Consider the following 15,008-nt stretch of genomic DNA (forward strand, 5'->3'; position numbering starts at 1 on the left):
GCTTGCTATTGGTGGTCATGAGTTCTTTTTCTCATTTTTTTTGGATCACTTGTTTGAATGAAAATGGGTTTTCTCAATAAACAAGTCGTATTGTTGTTGTTGGTACATTGGTGTTGTGGACATGGTTTTCTTTCCCTACAATGAACATTGGCGTATGATATTCCAAAAATAATTGAAAGTAAAGAGATCTTTGAAAATTTACCAAGTATTTCGAAATTTCCGAGTTATTCTGAAATTTCCAAAAGTTTCGAAATTGGAAATATATTTTGAATCCTAAAAAAAATTGGATCGGATTTGGCTAGCATATTAGGTTCCGAAATTTTTTTGGAAAAATTCCGAAGGAGGTTAATCCGATCCGATCCGAAGTCACCCCTAGTCTATTTTGACCCTTTAACGTGCGAGTATGTTGCCCCTTGGGGCTGAAATTAAACATATCTCATATTACTTGCAGACTTTGACAGGCTTATTTAAACATATCTGCATTTTGGATGTTGCATTTATAAGCATATTTCCTCTTAAACAAATTCCGTTACCTAGTTTAAGATGTTCAATGCTAATTATTTTGTAAAAGTGACTATCCAATTGTAACTTCTACTCTTCCAGCATCCATCTCCTACCCCAAACCCAGACACAAACTGGGACAAACCAAATGGACAGATTGCTAGCAAAATCTTTCACTTCCATGTGACGTGTCTCTGATACTATTAATAAAAGTTCCTTTCGTTCATTGCCTACACTTTCTAGTCATTCTTCATTGTTATTAAATACACAGAAGAGTTTCCTTCAAGTAACACAGACCTGGTATTACAACTTATTAGTCGAGGATAAAGTTGGGAGGAACAACTTGCAGGATCTATTCCACAATGTTTCAGCAAGTTTAGTGTCATAAGAAAGTGGAGAAGAACTAATTGTCCTTCCTCGTCCGCCAAAGAAGTACTTTCCTGAGATTTCCTGAAATGAAAACCATAATCCTCCATATTAGTCTTTCTTGGGCAGAACTTAAAACTTACACAAAAACTGGTAGCTACAAATAGCAGGATATGTATAGGACATGAGTCTTAAAGTGCCTGGCTGTAATGTGATATAATTACAAGCTCAATGCAGAAAGACTTGGAAATTCAGCTTGCTGTAAAGATGGAGCCGAGTAAGCGACCAACTTCTGCGATTTATTAAATCATAAGGTAACTATAAAGGCAAAAGTCAAACAACTACCACAACGATAACAAGTGGTGACTCTACTATACTTAACAAGTGCACAATGCAAGCCAAACTTACTGGAGGAGCAAGAGCTGCATCGATAATACAAATGGCCCCATCTTCAGGTGACTGAAGAAAGCCGCAACATTTCAAAACTGTAAAAACCACACTTTTAACATGCCAGGAAAACTCTCGCATGATCTTAGTTTCAGCTGCCCCGGGATCAGTTACCCTGAACAGAGCAGTCAAATAAAGATGAGTTAACATAGTAAACAAACAGAAACCAGTGGATCACCTGAGTTTTAAACATTAACAATGAGACTATTAGTTTCATGTAGAACAGAGATAAATGTTGTCTATAATTCATTTTTCCTAATTTCTGCATACAAACTGTGCACCAATTTTAAGAGATTGCAGTCGGAAAAAACAAAAAAGTTAAGCGTAATAGATGGCCAGAGCAGATATTCAGGTTGTCGACTTGTCGTCTTATCTAAGAGGCCACTAGCCTAGTATTGCACAAACTATCATACAATTATTTGTCATTACATTTGTTTAAGTTGCCCCATTTGTTAGGCAGCTTGCCAAGACATAACACCTGGTATAGTAAGTTAACTAAATAGTAGGAATATAAACACGGGGTTTTAAGTACATACACAACAGAAAGCTGAGTAGAGCTTTCAACCGATCGAAGTTGCCGATGGAGCTCGTAAGAGAATAGCACTAAGAATACTGTTGAGCAAATGATTAAATGTGCTGGTTAGTTTCATTTAATATCAATTAGCATGCTCCCATCAATAGACATTTTCGCGTTTGAACTCAATTTGTGTCCACAGACAGCTTACATTTGCTGGATTCATAAACATGACCACATGGATATGCTGTAGGCAGAGATGAAGCAATCAGAGTTTCCTTGTTGACTTGTATGCTAAACACTGCAGTAGACATCAACATAGTGTCAAAACAAAATGACATATCTTGTGCTGATTCTTTGCAAACCTGACAAGTTTTGCAAAAACCTTGCCAACTTTGCACCACGTATGAAGTTCTAGTTGTAGCAATATGGTTCATACATCAAGAGGTTTCAGATACATACCATGTCGATGGGTGACGGACGTAACATTAACCACCCGCGCAGGAACTAAACTTTCTTTGAGTAGTGGTAAGAGAAGATTGGTCAGAACAAATGGACCAATGTAATTTGTCCCCATTGTCCTGAAATACAAGTGCCGCACGTCAGCATGGATTAACAGGTCTATGGCTATGCTTGTTTATCTGGCAAACTTGCAAAAGTGTCCAAGGAAGAAATTTAACTGGAATAAGGAGTAATGCATGGACAGGTAGGTGGTTCAAACTCCATACACCATACCAAAAAGGGATCAAATCCAGTTGATAGGTTTCCTTCATGAAACAACAGAATTTTATCCTCAGTTTGTATCCTTTTAGGTAGGGTTTTGATGGTGGCAACAACTATGAGACCATGAATAACCTCCTCTCTAATTTAATTTCCAAACAAAAATGTTTACAAACTAGCAAAGTAAACAGAGAACTTATATTCTGATTTCGACCTCATTTGTTTCTGTTGTGGAAATCGATTCACGGCCTGAATCTTAGAGTGATTTACATAATGCATGTGAAAGATATACAGGAGAAAGTATAGATTGAACCTGAGTTCTGGTATTTAAGTCAAAGTACTTAACAAGTTCTTAGAACGCACAAACGTACTTACTCGTCGTAGCCTTCTGAAGTGAATCTCTGTGATGTTGCAAGTATTCCAGCGTTGTTTATCAAGAGTTGGATTGAGGGATGCATATCTGAATCCAAAAGCCACTGTTGAAGGGAACTTTTGAACTTCAGCATGGACTCAAAAGATAATAAATCAACCTGAAATGCTTTCACATGGGCATCTAGATCCTTTTGCTTCAGCTCTACCATTGTCTATTTCACAATTAGAGAGAAATCAAGAGACGAATAAAATGAAGGATAGGTTTGGCAGTAAATTTAAAAGTAACTTGCACCTGAGATAGAAGATCTTCAGATCGTCCAACTGTGCATAAACGAGACAAACTTTCAGTTGCCCTTACTCAAAAGGGGGAAAAAAAAAATCTGTACTTCTAGCATATTTTGGTCACTGAAGCACATCAGATAAAACATTCATGGTCCTGATATCATCTAATTCAAGATTTCTCAAGCATCCAAGATAGAAGGAACAAAATCATGATGGAACCACCCACCAAGTCCTTGAAGCAGCCCTGTTTTAAGTAAGGCCTACACTGTAAAGTTTCCCAAACTTGGAAAGTAAAGAAACATATCCTTTATGACAGTTTCTATGACACTTTAAAACAAGATTAAGTAAAAAATGAAGAAAAATCATCTCTTAAAAGTTGCGGAATTGAATACAGAGTGTTTATACTTTGCAGCATGTCCAAGCATATGAAATGAGGATTTAACACAGAAAGAAAATTAGATCAACTGAGTTTTAGCGATCAAGAAAATAGTTTATATATATGCCAAGAGCAGAAATCAAGCACAAATGTTTTATGACTTCTAGCAAAGATACAGCCTAGTAGCCTACTCCATTTAAGCATGAGGGCAGCACTAGTGCAAGTACAAGAGAAGGAAAGGAAAGGGGAGCAAAAGAGTACCTAGAACAACATAGAAACCTTCACGGCAGAGAGCAAACACAGCTGCCTTACCCAAACCAGTTGTGGCCTACAATAGAATTTACTCTATTTCAGTCCACATATAGGCTCATAGAAATCAACATAGAGAAATAGGTAAATACACACATATCGGATATTTGTGGTGATTCCTACACTTATAACTGTGGCTGCATATTTTCCTAGATATCAGTATCATGTGAATAATTATCAAATAATGCACAATGCATGCAGAACATCCAGTTCTATGAAACATTTATCACGACGACAATATAACAAGTTTTTTGTATTCAACGTACGGAGGGATTCTTACACCAGTTATTATACAAACAGGCCTTCTTGTTCCTGTATTTTGCATGACACGAGGATAACTAGGATACATGTAGGATTTTGGTAAGAAAGTTTCGGAGAACCACAACTTGAAGTGACAAATGAACAGATTGAGTATTCCTAACACTGCCAATCTTCCACATCTTGATGACCAAGCAAAGCTTGCTGTCTCCCAACATGTCCTCAGTGTATTCATCATAACCCTCCAACCAACACTGCTTGCCATACTAAGAGAAAAACAAATAAAAAAGAATACTCAAAACTTTCATATATACAACAAAAAAAAAAAAACCTTAACCCCTCCTGTATAAAAATGAATACATACTTGCTTGCTTATAGGTTGTTGGAGAGTTGGAAGGAAAGAAATGAACATAGTAATTGATTTATATATAGAGGGAAAGATGAGAGGAAAAGAGTGTGTGATGTTGGAGTTGTGATGTACGTAATAGGCGAATAAGAGAGGGAAGTTCAATCACAATTGTACCCTTAGTTTTGCAACAATTTAGATTAGTTTGAGAGGGGTGTTTTAGGGACATTGACCAAAATAGCTAACTGCTTAAACAAATTTTACCACACATTTACTCTGCATGATTGTTTGTTTTCCTGAAACTATCTTCCTCTTTGTTACTTCTGCATAAAAAGGGTTGTGAATTTGAGTCAAAGAAATATGTAACTGTAAGCATATAACACATGATTAGTACAAGTGGAATGAAAAATGCATACAGAGAATGGGAGACTATAATACATTATAAATTCGATTTAAATAATGATATGTAAAATGTTGCGTTTTATGTGTCCAAATCAATAGTATATCAACAATGTTTTGCCTATTTAACATAGGTGCACAGACATAAAAAATGAAGTACACTAATGTGCCATGTTCTGCAGCAAAGGAGACAGGGTGGGGAGGTTGGGCCAGAAAACAACACACTGAAGAACATAGGAATAGAATTAACAACTGTAATAAGAAACAAACATTAAAGATCTAAGTTTGGTTTAAAAATGTGGTCAGACTTAAAGCCATGCAATATGCATGGCCAGATGGCCTATTGATAAGCCAGAAACTTTATCAAGAACATATTCCCAACTTTAAACTTTATGTCTCTTTAGTCTGTCCTGCTATTTCTATTTTTTTTACATAAAGGTGCGTCTCAATTCCTCAAATCTTGCCTGAGAAGCTTGTAAGGAGAATGGGGGGTGCACATTTTACCAAGGGAATGGAGGTTGAAGTCTTCAGCGACGACATGAGCTTCAGGGGTGCACTGTTCCAGGCAAAAGTTATTAGATCAAATTCAACAAAGAACAAGGTATTTGTCGAGTACGGAGGAGGCTTCATGAAGGATGATAGTGGAACACAACCATTGAGGGAGTTCATCAATGTGGTCAATGTCAGGCCTAAACCACCTGAAGAGCTCTGTCATAACTTTGAATTGAGCGATGAAGTTGATGCATTTCAAGACTGTGTGTGGTGGGAAGGTGTTGTGACCAAAGTTAAAGAGAACTCAAGGTATATGGTGTACTTTAGACCTTCAAAGGAGGAACTCGAGTTCAAACAGTCTGATCTTCGGCTTCACAGAGAATGGATAGGTGGTACCTCATGGCTACCACCTATGGAGGATACTACCAAGTTGCAGGCACACACGGCCCCTAACAAGTCGGAGTCCCTTGTCTGTTCAAGAAAGAAAATAAAGATCAAGCCATCAGTTTCTAAGCGCTGCTCCTTGTCTCCAGTAGCAGTAGTACATGCCAGTTTGGCCTCCGTGGAAGCCACAACTGAGGCAGAGGCACATGTTAATTTAGCCACCCCACCCCTTCCCTTCGAAAGAGAAATACAAGAACTAGAACTTTGACTGATATCTTATCGGGTCCTTTGCTTTAGACGGGCTAAATTTTCATTTTTTCAAAGTATTTGACAAAATGAATTGATGTAGAAACCATTAGTGAGATTTGTCTTCACACATTTAATTTCTTGCTTCTCAAGGAGGATAAACTTTTTCACATTTTATTACCACTGGCATGTATTTGTATTCCATGTCTATTTAGTGTTATGCTCTACCTCAACAGATTAGGATGTTGCGAATCAGATCTCCGTGGATTGATTATATTTTCGGTATTTGGTTGTTGTTTCACATAAGTCCATAAGCTAGCTACACAAATTTGTTCAGCAGTAAACTTAGTAGAAACAAAAACTAGACCTTAAGTGGACAGAGAATTTGAAGTAAAAACACGCACGATAAATCTTCATAAGAAGAGCAGCCTGTTTTAACATAATTTCAAATGCATTGGGTAATTGACTATTATACCACAAAGCAAATCCAGAGCGGAACCGTTTATGCACTACCCATGGATACTCATTTTCCCACGTTGAATGATTCAGATTTCAGACAATGGATATATCATTCTTCAGAAAAAATGCATCAGGAGCCTATAATTCTGTAAACATTGTGTTTTACTTTGTAAGGTATTGCAGAGTCAAATCGTCATGTACCTATAAACAATTCTTCATCAGACCTAGATACTAATGACATTCCCTAACAGAAGAGTTTCTTATGACAGTTCAAATATATGTTCTGTCCGCTTTGCCTATAAAGTGCCCTAGAATTTTGTGAAAGCCTAGCAATCTTTTCGAGCATGGTTTTAGAAGTTCCATTCACGCTATCAAATCTACGAGTACAATTTAGATTCAAACCAGATTGATACCCTAATACCGCAGGGTCCTCCTGATGATGCTGCTTCCTTCAATACTACCTGTTTTCTGCAGTCCAAGAATTTTGATTGGTACAAATACAAGTACTTATCTGGATTTAATTACCCTTTCTTTACATTACTGTAAAACCATTCTGATTCATTAATTGGATAAACCGTTATAATATGGAACTTAACCTCAAACAAGAAATTATATGTTTGTCCGCATCACCACCCAGGTATATTCCTCTAAAAATGGCCGGCCTACAATACAATTGTTTCCAATTTGGGTAAGTGGACTGGTGATAGACCTACATAGCAATAACATTTCACGAAGAATTTCAATATACACTGATGTCTACTTAACACAAACTGTAGAGAAAAAAGAGTTTTTTATGTTTTTCACGTTCAGAGCTGGCCAAGGCCGTGAGTGGGCGCTGGCTCATGGCTCCAGTGTTTTGGCGACCAGCTCGGAAAAGCGCCGCCAGCTTCCGTCCTTTTTGTGGGCTTCACATAAGAATCGCGATTTTGGTTTTGGTATAAAAACAAAATCAGTTTTTTGGAAAACCTAACTTTTTCCAAAACCAAGAAAGAGAGAGATTATAAGAGAGCAATTATTTGTGAGTTGAGTGTTCATTCTTTGTGAGTGAATTGAGAGACTAAATGTCTCGTTACTCGGGACATCCAAGAAAGCTTGGAACTTCGCAGTGTGGGAAGTAGGCAAATTTGCCGAACTACACGATATATCTCGTCTTGTGGTTTGTTCTTCCTTTACATTAATTGTTTTACTTTATATGCTTGTTATTTGATATTGAGAAATGTTGGGATATTGCTTGGAGGGTGTTGAAGTCTTGTCTAGTGTGAAGGATCGATCTTTGTGTAGGATTGATCCATTTGTTGTGGGTAACGTTGTTTCCGCACTTATATATTCACAACAATTGGTATCGAGGCGTAGGTATAATCGACCTAGGATTTTGAGTTTAGTGCTCAAAATTTGTGTAGACAAGGTGTTCGATTAAATTCCGAGGTGAAACCGTTTCTTTTGGGTTATTGTGTGTAACTTGAAAGATGGCTCCCAAGATGTCAAACACAAGGTTTGAAGTAGAGAAGTTTAATGGGAAGAATAACTTTGGGATTTGGCAAGTCCAAGTAAAGGACATCCTCATCCAACAAGGTTTGCACAAGGCTTTAAAGGGGATTAAATCTAAGGCGCGCGAAAGTATGAGTAATGATGATTGGGAAGAGTTCGATCTTCAAGCTTGTTCATCAATCCGGTTATGTCTTGCTAATGAGGTTATGTATAGTGTGATGGGAGAAAAAACCACGCCGGTATTTGGCTCAAACTAGAGTCTATGTATATGACCAAGAGCATGACGAACAAGATGTACCTTAAGAAACGTCTTTATCGGTACATGATGGTCGATGGTTCAACGATGCAAGAGCACGTTAGTGAGTTCCGTCGACGTCTAGCGGATTATTTGAATGTTGGTATGAAGATGGATGATGAGAATCAAGCGGCATGTTTAATATTCTCCTTGCCAGAAAGCTATGAGCATCTAATGACTACATTCATGAATAGAGAAGTCGTCGATCTTGACGAAGTTCAAAGTGCACTTCTTTCTTATGAGTTGATGAAGAAGACACGTGTAGAGAATAGCATTAATGCAGGTCAGGGGCTAGTGGCAAGAGGAAATTTGTATGAACAGAATTATTCAAGTAATGAGAATTCTAGGTCCAAGTCAAAGAAGCCTTTAAAATATGTACAATGCTACAATTGCAATGAAAAGGGACATTATGCAAGTAATTGTCCTCACCCGAAGAAAGAGAACAAGAGAGATGGTCAGAAGAAAGGTAAGGCAAAAATTGAGGCAAATTATGCTTGGGGCTCAAGAGGATGAGTTCAGTCTCTGTGTGTCCACACAAGACTATATGACCGAAAAGTGGATTCTTGATTCCGGATGTTCCTATTATATGTGCCCGAATAGAAAGTGGTTTACTTCTTATGAGAGCATTGATGGTGGTTCCATTTTAATGGGTAATGACGTTGCTTGTAAGATGGTAGGAATTGGAACTATACGGGTCAAGATGTATGATGGTGTAGTGAGGACTTTAACCGATATGAAGACATGTTCCTGAGCTAAAGAAAAGTCTTATTTCTCTTGGTACCTTGGATTCCAAAGGCCACAAGTTTGTGGGCGAAGGTGGAGTCCTAAATATTGTTAATGGCTCTTTAGTTGTTATGAAGGGTCAAAAATATGGAACCTTGTATACTCTGATAGGTAGTACGATGATAGGCGATGTAGCGATGGGTGCATGTAGTAATGATTCCGAAGTGCACTAAGATATGGCATATCGTTTAGGGCATATGAGTGAAAAGGGGTTTGTCTAAGTTGTGCAAGCGAGGGTTCTTGAAGAACTTGAAGAAGCCAAGTATGGGGTTCCGTGAGCATTGCGTCTATGGGAAGCGAAGCAGAGTCAAGTTCAAGTCAAGCAAGCACACCGACAACGCATCCTTGATTATGTGCATACGGATGTTTGGGGACCCTCCGGGTGGCTTCCAAGGAGGTAACCGCTATTATGTCTCATTCATTGATGATCATACTTTACGCTATGTGTGGGTGTATATGATGAAATCGAAAGATGAAGTGTTTGAGACATTTAAGAAGTGGAAGGCAAGGGGTTGAGAATCGCACGATAGGAAAGGTAAAGACATTACGGTCCGACAATGATAATCGAGTATACCTATGGACCTTTCCAAGAGAGTTCTCTGCGGCGCAACAAGGAATTGCCGGACACTAGACAAATAAAGGGCACGCCACAATGAGAATGGAATGGTAGAGAGGATGAATAGAACTTTGCTTGAAAGAGCAAGATGTTTATTGTCTAATGCCGGTCAGGCAAAGAGTATTGGGCGATGCACGGTGTCCATGGCGTGTTACCCGTATGATAATAGGTCACCGATTATCCGACTATAGATTGCGGGACACCTTATGAGGTGTGGTCGCAACCCCCAAATGATTATAGTATTTTGCGAGTGTTTGGATCGACAGCTTACTACCATGTGAGGGACAACAAGCTAGATCCTAGAGCTAAGAAGGCCATATTCTTAGGCTTCACAAATGGGGTAAAGGGATATAAATTGTGGTGTCTAGAAGACCACAAGTTCCTGGTCAGCAGAGATGTTACCTTTGATGAGACTTCCGTATTATCTTCGATGTTCCGAAGTAGTCGGGCAAAAATGGTGAGTCTATAGAAGTTCAAGCTAATGAGCTTGAGTTATCCGATCTGTGCCAGATGACCGGTTAGATCATGATGAGGTACCAAATCATGGAACCACACAAAGAACAGAAGAAGAAGAGCAAGAGCATCCATGACTTGTAGGTGGCCACCCTAGCCACGAGACAAGTTAAAGAAGTGCACAAGTATGGGCACGAGAAGCCGTGAAACACTATGGTCGTGGTTTTAGTGGCATATGCGACCGAATATCGAAGATGATGAGCCAGATAGCTTCAAGGAAGCTGTTAGATATGCTCATTATAGAGATTGGTTGGTAGCTATGCAAGTAGAGATGGAATCTTTTGATAAAAATCACACATGGGACCTAGTTTTATTGCCAAAGGGCAAAAGGACTATCGGCAGTAAATGGGTGTTCAGAAAGAAAGAGGTCTTTCCCCGAACCCCAAATCTTGGGTACAAGGCAAGAGTGGTAGCAAAGGGTTTTTCACAGAAGGAAGGAGTTGACTACAATGAGGTATTTTCCCCGGTGGTTAAACATACGTCCATTCGTGTGTTATTAAGTTTAGTTGCTCTCTTCAACTTGGAGTTAGAGTAACTTGATGTGAAAACTGCTTTCTTGCATGGGGACTTGGAAGAAGAGATCTATATGAGACAACCTGAAGGGTTTGTCGTTGCTGAGAAAGAAGATTATGTATGCAAATTGAATCGGTCAATCGTCATGCGGGTTAAAGCAATCGCCCGAGCAATGGTACAAAGCGCTTTGACACATTCATGATGCAACATGAGTACACCCGAAGTAAGTATGATCTAGCGTGTCTACTTTAGAAGGCTTCGTGGTAATGACTTCATCTATCTCCGCTTTATGTGGATGACATGCTTATTGCTTCCAAAAACATGGTGGAGATAGACAAGTTGAAATCTCAACTTAGCTCGAGTTTGAGATGAAAGACTTAGGTGGAGCCAAGAAGATAATCGGGCATGGAGATTGACGAGAGATAGGAAGAAGCGACGATAGTTGTATCTCGGAAGAAATACATTCGAAAGTAATTTCGATTTGGTATGGAGAATGCAAAGTCGGTTTCTACACCTTTAGTGGGCATTTTAGGCTTTCAGCTAAGTTCTCTCCTAGTTCGGTGGAGGAACAAAAGCATATGGCAAATGTTCCTTATGCAAGTGTCGGTAGGGCGGTTTGATGTATGCTATGGTGTGCACGCGCCGCACATTTCCGCGACCGGCGCTTAGTGTTGTCGCCAGGTATATGGCAAATCTCGGAAGCGAAGATTGGGAGGCGATGAAATGGGTACTAAAGTACTTGGAAAGGTACCTTGGATGTGGGATTAGCTTATGGTGGAGGCACTTGTTATGTCGGTGTGTTTGTGGATTCGATTATGCGGGTGATCTAGATAGACGACGATCGACTCTTGGTTATGTGTTTATGATGCATGGTGCACGGTTAGTTGGAGGTCTATGCTACTGTTCTCTGATTGCTCTATCTACTACTACTTGAGGCGAGTATATGGCGATTGGCAGAGGCGAAGAAAGAGGCACTATGGCTTCGGCCGGGTCTTCTAGATGATTTGGGTATTGAAAGCGAAACGGTGTTGCTTTGTATTGTGATAGTCGAGTGCTATTCATTTGGCGAAGAACCAAGTTCATCATGGTCGGACCAAGCATATTGATGTCCGTTATCACTTTATCACGGGATGTCGTTGAGGATGGTGATGTAGCACTTGAGAAAGTAGACACCCATGACAATCCTGGCCGATATCTTGTGAAGTTGTCACCGGAGTTAAGTTCCAACACTGTTTGGACTTGCTCCAAATCCTACATGTTTGAAAGAGCCCTGTGTGGGCATAGCCCTTCGGGGTAGTTGACTGCGAGTCTTCCTTGCTGGAGGTGTTCCTACTGGATGTGATCTTGCTGGATGTGTTCGGCTTGGTTTTATGTGTTAAAACCTCACCGAGGTGGAGAATGTAGAGAAAAAATAGTTTTTTCTGTTTTTCACGCTTGAGGCGCTGCGCCGAGTGGAATGCGACCAGCTCATGGCTCCGATGTTTTACGCGACCCGCGCCGCCAGCTCGAGTCCTTTTTTTTTGGGCTTCTTTATAAGAAACGCGATTTTGGTTTTTGGTATAAAAACAAAATCAGTTTTTTGGAAAACCTAACTTTTTCCAAAACCAAGAAAGAGAGAGGTTATAAGAGAGCAATTCTTTGTGAGTTGAGTGTTCATTCTTTGTGAGTGAATTGAGAGACTTGTAATCTGTTACTCAGGACATCCAGTAAAGCTTGGAACTCATAGTATGGAAGTAGGCAAATTGCCGAACCACGATATATCTCGTCTTGTGGTTTGTTCTTCCTTTACATTAATTGTTTTACTTTATATGCTTGTTATTTGATATTGAGAAGTGTTGGGATATTGCTTGGAGGGTGTTGAAGTCTTGTCTAGTGTGAAGGATCGATCTTTGTGTAGGATTGATCCGTTTGTTGTGGGTAACGTTGTTTCCGCACTTATATATTCACAACACAAACATACATACAAGAAGATTGAATTTTGGTGTGTACATAGGGTGCAGATAATAACACATAGCAGTTGTATGAATCTTTAACTTCTTGAATTCCTAGATGTCATCTCAGTATGAATTGGCACATGTTGTCCTATATGCATATAAACAAACGAAAATTACATATGCTAAAACAACGGAATTACATATGCTGAAACGACTGAATTACATATGTTGATCGATCCTCTATATGTATTTCAACACAGCTTTCCACGTATGTTAAATCAAACATGGCTGACTTCACTAACACAGCTTACTGCCTCTTAGTGTTCCTCATTTCCTTTGTCTTGGTTAGATATATCTTTAAAACAAGAGCGAACCGTTACAATAGCATCCGGAGCCCACCCAAATTCCCCACTTTTACCGATCATCAGACACCTTCACTTCCTAGGCCCAATCTTGCATAGGTCCTTCCAAAATCTATCACGACGATTTGGTCCACTTATACTTCTCCATATTGGTGCATCAACTTGTGTTGTTGCCTCATCCGCAGCAGTTGTCAAAGAAATCATAGGCACCCATGAAAACATTTTCTCTTCTAGGCCAGAGTTTGGATTAGTAGACTTCTACATATATAAGGAGTCTAGATTTGTCACAGCTGAGTATGGTTCGTATTGGCGGTTCATGAGGAAAATTTGCATGACAAAGCTCTTATCAGGTACACAACTTAATAAATGTACTGATATTCGACAGCAAGAGATAAGGAGACTCTTGGAATCTCTAACCAAGAGCTATGAAGAAGGTAAACCGATTGATATAAGTAGCCTGGTTACAACAATGACTAACAATATTATCTGCAGAATTGTCATGAGCACAAGATGTTCAGATAGCTGTGATGAGGCTGAGGAGATTAAGAAATTCGTTAAAGAGACTTTGAAGCTAGGAGGACTACTGAGTAGGAGACGTGTTGGGTCCTTTATCGAAGTTTGATTTGTTCGGATATGGGAAGAAGCTAAAGGTGGTGATGGGATTGTTTGATAAGCTGCTGGAAGGGATCATGAGGGAACATTAAGAGAAGAGATGTCATGATAAAAGAGGAAGGGATCTGATGGATGTTTTACTAGAAATTTACAGAGATGAGAATTCTGAGGTCAAATTGACTAGAAACGACATCAAGTCTTTCATCCTTGTGAGTGATCTTTTGTGTTTCCCTTTCACCAAGTAGTGGGGTTTTGCAGAAAAGAAACTACTGCTGCAGTGCTGTTGTATGTAGTGATGTCGTATACATACGCCCGAGTCCCTGACCAATGGCTAGAAGCAAATCTGCTTAATTTTTTTTAAGATGAGACCATTACATGGCTATAGGGAGTTTTTCTATATTCTGCAGACCAATACAAGAAAAGAAATCTGACCTGAGATAGCCTGTTAAACCTTGAAGTTTATTGGCACCTTCATGAAAACAAAATCAAATGAATGAGACATGAAAGACAAACACTAGGACTAGCATCATTCATAACTTGGCAGTTTTTGTTGAATTGCCACCCTATGTTGTTATGTTTTTCACTATTACGACTTGAACATCCTTACATTCGGAATCTAATTGGCTATTAGTTTATTACTATATCCTTTTTCGTGAGCTTTTAAGTAGCAGTACGCACTTCGACTTCTACTTCAATCCAATGGGCATTGGCAGAACTTATAAATCATCCAAACAAATTCAAGAAACTTTGAGAGGAAATTGATGTAGTCGTCGGGAAAAGTAGGCTACTTCAAGAATCAGATGTAATGGCTCTCCCTTACTTGCAAGAAGTTGTAAAAGAAACACTAAGGTTACACCCTCCAGCACCCTTTATAATCCGACAGTGTGATGAGGACTGCAACATTAACGGCTTCAACATAATGAAGGGTACTAGGACACTTATTAATGTGTTTGCTGTTATGAGAGACCCTGATTCTTGGAATGAGCCAGATAAATTTATACCAGAAAGGTTCTCAAATGAAAGTTTCGGGCACAAACAAAAGGAAATAAAAGGACAGGGTTTTCATTATTTACCATTTGGCAGTGGGAGAAGAGGGTGCCCTGGTGCATCACTTGCTCTGAATGTTGTTCATGCCACAGTAGGAGCCATGGTGCAGTGCTTTGACTGGAATGTCAACAAAGATGGAGTTGTTACAAATCAGGTTAATACTGAAGAAGGGCTAGGGTTTTCGATCTGTTTAGCACACCCTCTAATATGCTCTCCAGTACCTCGTTGTATATATAATGTTGATATGAAGGTTTAATTTCTACAGCTTAAGCGCGCAATACCCAATGGTTCATAATAATGTACCAAAGACATAATTGGAAGATGCTTCAATAATAAGCTAATAACCGTATCAAAGGGGAGTATTTTACGAAGAA

The 15,008-nt window shown here is 39.2% G+C and overlaps 1 protein-coding gene and 1 pseudogene across 1 annotated transcript; one reads left to right on the forward strand and one right to left on the reverse strand.

Moving 5' to 3' along the window:
• Positions 1-534: 534 nt before the first annotated feature.
• On the reverse strand, positions 535-4,425 carry LOC147499469 (uncharacterized). Its single transcript, XM_086561240.1, has 9 exons — positions 4,168-4,425; positions 3,840-3,906; positions 3,213-3,241; positions 2,924-3,132; positions 2,291-2,409; positions 2,040-2,129; positions 1,851-1,926; positions 1,276-1,429; positions 535-951 (listed from the first exon to the last, which is right to left on the reverse strand). Exons 1-9 carry the CDS (start codon positions 4,408-4,410, stop codon positions 805-807), a joined length of 1,134 nt encoding a protein of 377 aa, XP_086417366.1. The 5' UTR covers positions 4,411-4,425; the 3' UTR covers positions 535-804.
• A 949-nt stretch (positions 4,426-5,374) lies between these two features.
• On the forward strand, positions 5,375-15,008 carry LOC147499470 (3,9-dihydroxypterocarpan 6A-monooxygenase-like; annotated as a pseudogene).

The sequence above is a fragment of the Coptis chinensis genome, chromosome 5 (genome assembly GCF_015680905.1).
Source record: "Coptis chinensis isolate HL-2020 chromosome 5, ASM1568090v1, whole genome shotgun sequence".
Taxonomy (NCBI): domain Eukaryota; kingdom Viridiplantae; phylum Streptophyta; class Magnoliopsida; order Ranunculales; family Ranunculaceae; genus Coptis; species Coptis chinensis.